This window comes from Volvox carteri (assembly GCF_000143455.1).
Source record: "Volvox carteri f. nagariensis unplaced genomic scaffold VOLCAscaffold_19, whole genome shotgun sequence".
NCBI lineage: Eukaryota > Viridiplantae > Chlorophyta > Chlorophyceae > Chlamydomonadales > Volvocaceae > Volvox > Volvox carteri.
In genome coordinates this window covers 661,647-665,863 of record NW_003307562.1, presented here as the reverse complement: position 1 = coordinate 665,863, position 4,217 = coordinate 661,647, and the positions used below count along the sequence as shown (strand labels likewise).

At 57.6% G+C, this 4,217-nt stretch overlaps 1 protein-coding gene across 1 annotated transcript in view; it reads right to left on the bottom strand.

Annotated features, from left to right (window-relative positions):
• VOLCADRAFT_90995 (uncharacterized protein) overlaps nt 1-4,217 on the bottom strand; it is a gene marked incomplete at both ends in the record, with an annotated part of 9,191 nt that overhangs the window by 3,826 nt on the left and 1,148 nt on the right. Inside the window, 6 exons of the mRNA XM_002950473.1 lie at nt 133-1,200; nt 1,297-2,509; nt 2,638-2,697; nt 2,958-3,008; nt 3,173-3,259; nt 3,378-4,040. Coding sequence (XP_002950519.1) covers nt 133-1,200; nt 1,297-2,509; nt 2,638-2,697; nt 2,958-3,008; nt 3,173-3,259; nt 3,378-4,040 — 3,142 coding nt within the window. The remainder of the gene's footprint in view (nt 1-132; nt 1,201-1,296; nt 2,510-2,637; nt 2,698-2,957; nt 3,009-3,172; nt 3,260-3,377; nt 4,041-4,217) is intronic.

Below are 4,217 nucleotides of genomic sequence, written 5' to 3'. Positions count from 1 at the left end.
CTGATCGGCAGCCACTGGTTGGCCCGGTGGGCCTTAAAGACTCCTAAAACGAACGCATAGTAGGCGGTGGCGGCTGCGGTGGTGCTTTCTGCTTGCGGGCGACGGGGCAGTTTGCCACCCAACACAACGTACCTTGGTTGCGCTAGGCGATGAAGTACGTGCGTCAGATATAGGGGGTGCGTTGGTTGGAAGGCCACATTCTTGGGAGGTATGGTTGACGTTGGGTTAGTGGGCAGCTGTTCCACGGATGGGCCGGCTGGTGCAGGGGACGTCAATGGAGTGTCGGGCTGGTTGCCAGATGGAGCGCGAGGTGCGTCAGTCGTAGGGGTAATGGCGGCGCCAGGGACCTTGCGTTTGCGGCGGCCAGGTACGGCGTGGGTTTGAGCGCCAAGGACGGCAGCATGAGGGTGTTGCGCGGGTGTTACACGTTTCACCTCGAAGTTGGATGCGATGGTGTAAGCGCTGCAGTCCAAGCCGCTCAGCTCCACACCACGTTGCGTGTAGTTTTGCACAACGTTGGCGAGGGTGTAGTCGCCATGTTCGTCCGCCTCTACAAGCTCCACGCCGGTTTCCGCGTCTTCTGGTTCCACAGCGGAATCGGATGCCAGTGCAGTGAAGGCGCCTGTCGCCAGGTAGTTGCGTTTGTAGGTTGCTTGGAACGTGTCGTGGCCCGATAGTTTGAAAGCAACCAGTGCCATGCCGGCCGTGATGGTAGCCGTCATGCGATGCACCGCAGTACACAGGTTGCCGAACACGCTGGGTTCATGACCAGTGGCACTGGGTTGGTGACCTGCCATCATGAAGTCCTGTACACGCCCTACGGCGGTACACGTGAGGTGCGCCTGGCTGCGTTCGATTGTCTTCGCAGTGTACTTGGAGCTGTAGTACGCAGCGTCACGGGCGCGATCAATGGCGGGTTGTAGGAGGGGGCAGTCGCCGCGTTCGTTGATGGGACGCGCTAGTTGGGCGGCGATGTCAGCCGTGTAATCCCGGTCGACTTCGCAGGCCAGGGACATCAGATGGTTGCATCCGAAGGCCAGAGCAATCGCAGGCATGTGCGGCACCAGGTTGGATGCGAGGCGGGGCAGCAAAAATAGACCGGTGGTACCGACCCACTGGAAAGCTGTGCGGATAAATCGGGGAAAGGCCATGCCGCAGCTGTCGTCGGTGCCACGGCAGCCGTGCCGCTTGCATGTTGAACTGTGGGTGTGGGTGAGGGTGCTGCGTATGGCGGCAGCATGATGGGCACGGCAGGCGCAGTGCCGGGATGGAGGTGGTAGTCCGCCGTTTGCACACCCTGCCAGGCATTCAAAGTCGTACGCGGCAGGTGGGCAATTTGCCTGTACTTCTGGCACGGACAAGCCGTGTTGCTGCGCTTCCGTATTAGACATACCCATGACGAGAGGCTGCATTTCATTGGTCGGTGTCGGAGCATAGTACGGCGAGGGGTACCACATTTCGCACAACGCGTATGCAAGCGCCAGAGCTCGGCAATTCGGACCGCAGAATAACGCTTGGAGGTTGTCCAGCGCGAAGTACTGGAGGTGTGCGACTCCGTGCAGGTGTAGTGCCAATCGTCCGCTCTGCTCGATTTTCACGACTACCTCAAATACGACCCCACAGAAACAGTTGGGGTCAGTTTGTCGCATTGCTCCAGGCGTGAAGCCAAACAGGTGTTCCACCAACACCTCTTTGGTGGCGATGAGCAGCGCCGCACAGCTGTGCGGGTCTTCTTTGACGCGGCGCCACTTTTCCACCGTGCTGCTGATATGGGTCGGACGCCCGGCGTCATCAAAATCTATGACCTGACCGGAGGCTACAACGGCACAGCTAGCGTGCATGTCCGCCGGGTTCAGATTGAAGAACAATGGCGGCCAGCCAATAGTGAGGGCAGCCGCACGCATCGTGGCTTTTGCACCGTTGTAGTAGGCATCCGTAAGGTCGATTCGTAGCAGGCTGGCGCGTGCGCCATCCAGGAGGGCACGCACCACGGGTGACTGTTGCGACAGCAGGTGCCGTCGCTGCGCATGACGGTACGGTAGTGCCAAGATGTCTGCCATGGTACGTACCACATCCCGTGGTACTAGTGCCGCTGCTCCACCCAGCCGTGGTCGCATGCGCAGGGCCACTCCTACCTGCGCCATGCTTTGCTGCCGCACGCTGATATCATACATTCGGGCAAGCAGCATCAAGTTACCACTGAACTGCGCCCGTGGCACCCTCCGTACGAGGTGGCTGCAATACGAGGCGAACGACATACCCGGTGGCCGTTGTCCGGACAAACCATATGGAAACGAAACCGGGAAGCAGACGTTGAGGATGGCTGGATGGCGGTCATCCAGGATCTGAGCACCACGGCCGCCAGCAGCGAACGCGAGACGTGCACGCCCGGTGAGCAAGTCATGCACCACGTTGGGCCGGTTATCAAAGTCGGTGCCGTCCGTCGGAACAGGAGCTGGTTGTGGAAGGACCACCTCCAGTTCATTCGGGATGCCCAGATTGGCATCAGCTGCGTTGGGTGGTGGGGGCGGATATTCGTAAGATGGGCAAATGGCACGTTACTCGAGTGACATCCGCAACGTTCGCATAAGACATGCAGCACTAACACGACGAATAGTGCACATCGGATATTCTTACCAGGATCGCCTGGTTGGCGCAGGACGACCGCGACAGGCGCCAAGCCCGTAGCACCAGCATCTATGATGGAAAATAAACACGGTTGCGCAGACGTACGAGGAGGTGAACAGAAGCACAGTTAATGGTTCGGAATCTAACACGTTCGGACGACACATACGGCAGCACTTATAGCATGTGAAAAACCGCAGCTGTATACAGCTGTATACAGGCTGTACAGGACAATGGTGTTACGGGTGTGGATAAACAGTTATGTATGTACCGTTTTGCTAGGTTGGTACCGTACCGTACCCATACGTGCCGTGTACCCATCACACACATACCTGCCATGCGAGTGTCGGAGGTGGTCGTTCCAGGCGCGGGTACATCGGGACCTATAACAGATGCACGAGTACAGAATCACCATTGCCGGGAGGATGCATGCGAATCAGGTGGAAACAATACCGCGAGGTGGAAGTGAACGGACGTAGCAGCATGTATAGGTGGCAGTATTCAGTTGTCAACTTCAGTGATGTATGCCGTACTTAACAAGTCGCACCTGTACGAAGCGGTGGTCCATAGGCGCCAGCATCATGAAGGATATCATTAGCTGTGCCGGTCGGTCCAGCTGTGGTGTCGTCGGCAGCTATAACACAGGAACATTAAGGTTGGAAGGACGTGCGTGAAGCAGGTGGAAGTAATAATGCCAGTTTGGAAGCGTCATATGCAGTATGCAGCCCTACGTCAGCTATGAAAAGTCGCACCTGTCTCAAGTGGTGAACCATAAACGCCACCGCCATCAAAGTTATTACCAACGATGTTTCCTTGCAACGTTTCATGCAGCTGCCGTACACCAGCAGCACCGGTACGGTCGTGTAGGAAGGTACTTCGCAGTACACCAGCGACTTCCGGATCGGTAGGACCGATTGCGGAGCGCAGCAGTGCTTCCGGTACTTGTGCAATGCATCCCATACGCTCATACTCCTGTATAGCTTCTTCATCCACTGCACCTTCATCTTCATCGTTATGTTGAAGGAAACGCACCCAGGCGACGACGATGTTGCCACGCACTTTCAGGCCTGGTGCACGGCGGACACGATCCAGCAAGTCCTGCCGGTCTCGGACTTGATCCACGCAAACCACCGTGAAAGCGCCAGCCAAATCCGCAACACGCGCGGGCAACTGGCCCCGTAGCATATTGGGGTCAGGGTTTACGACCGCGATGCCATGAGATTGAACGGCACATGGCAATACCTCGGGAGGGCGGCCCGCGAGATGTACAATCATGAGCTGCTGCATGAGACGGCCCCGCCCTAGCAGCTGACTCTCCACGAACGTGGGCGCAGGCAAGGGATCGCCCAGGTGATTAACAGATGGCACGTCACCCGGATCGAGTCGTGCCAAAGCCGCTTCAGGTATTCGGCGTGCTGCAACAAAAGCGGCGGGAGGTGGGTATCGGGCAGGCACAATTGAAAGATAAGGTGTTTAAACGAGAAGAAGAAGAAGAGCCGAAGGGGAAGGCCATACCGGCTGCACAGAGAAAACGGCTGGACGAAACAAAGGTGCTGAACAGCATGATCCAATGGACGGAGGGACTGGCTGTA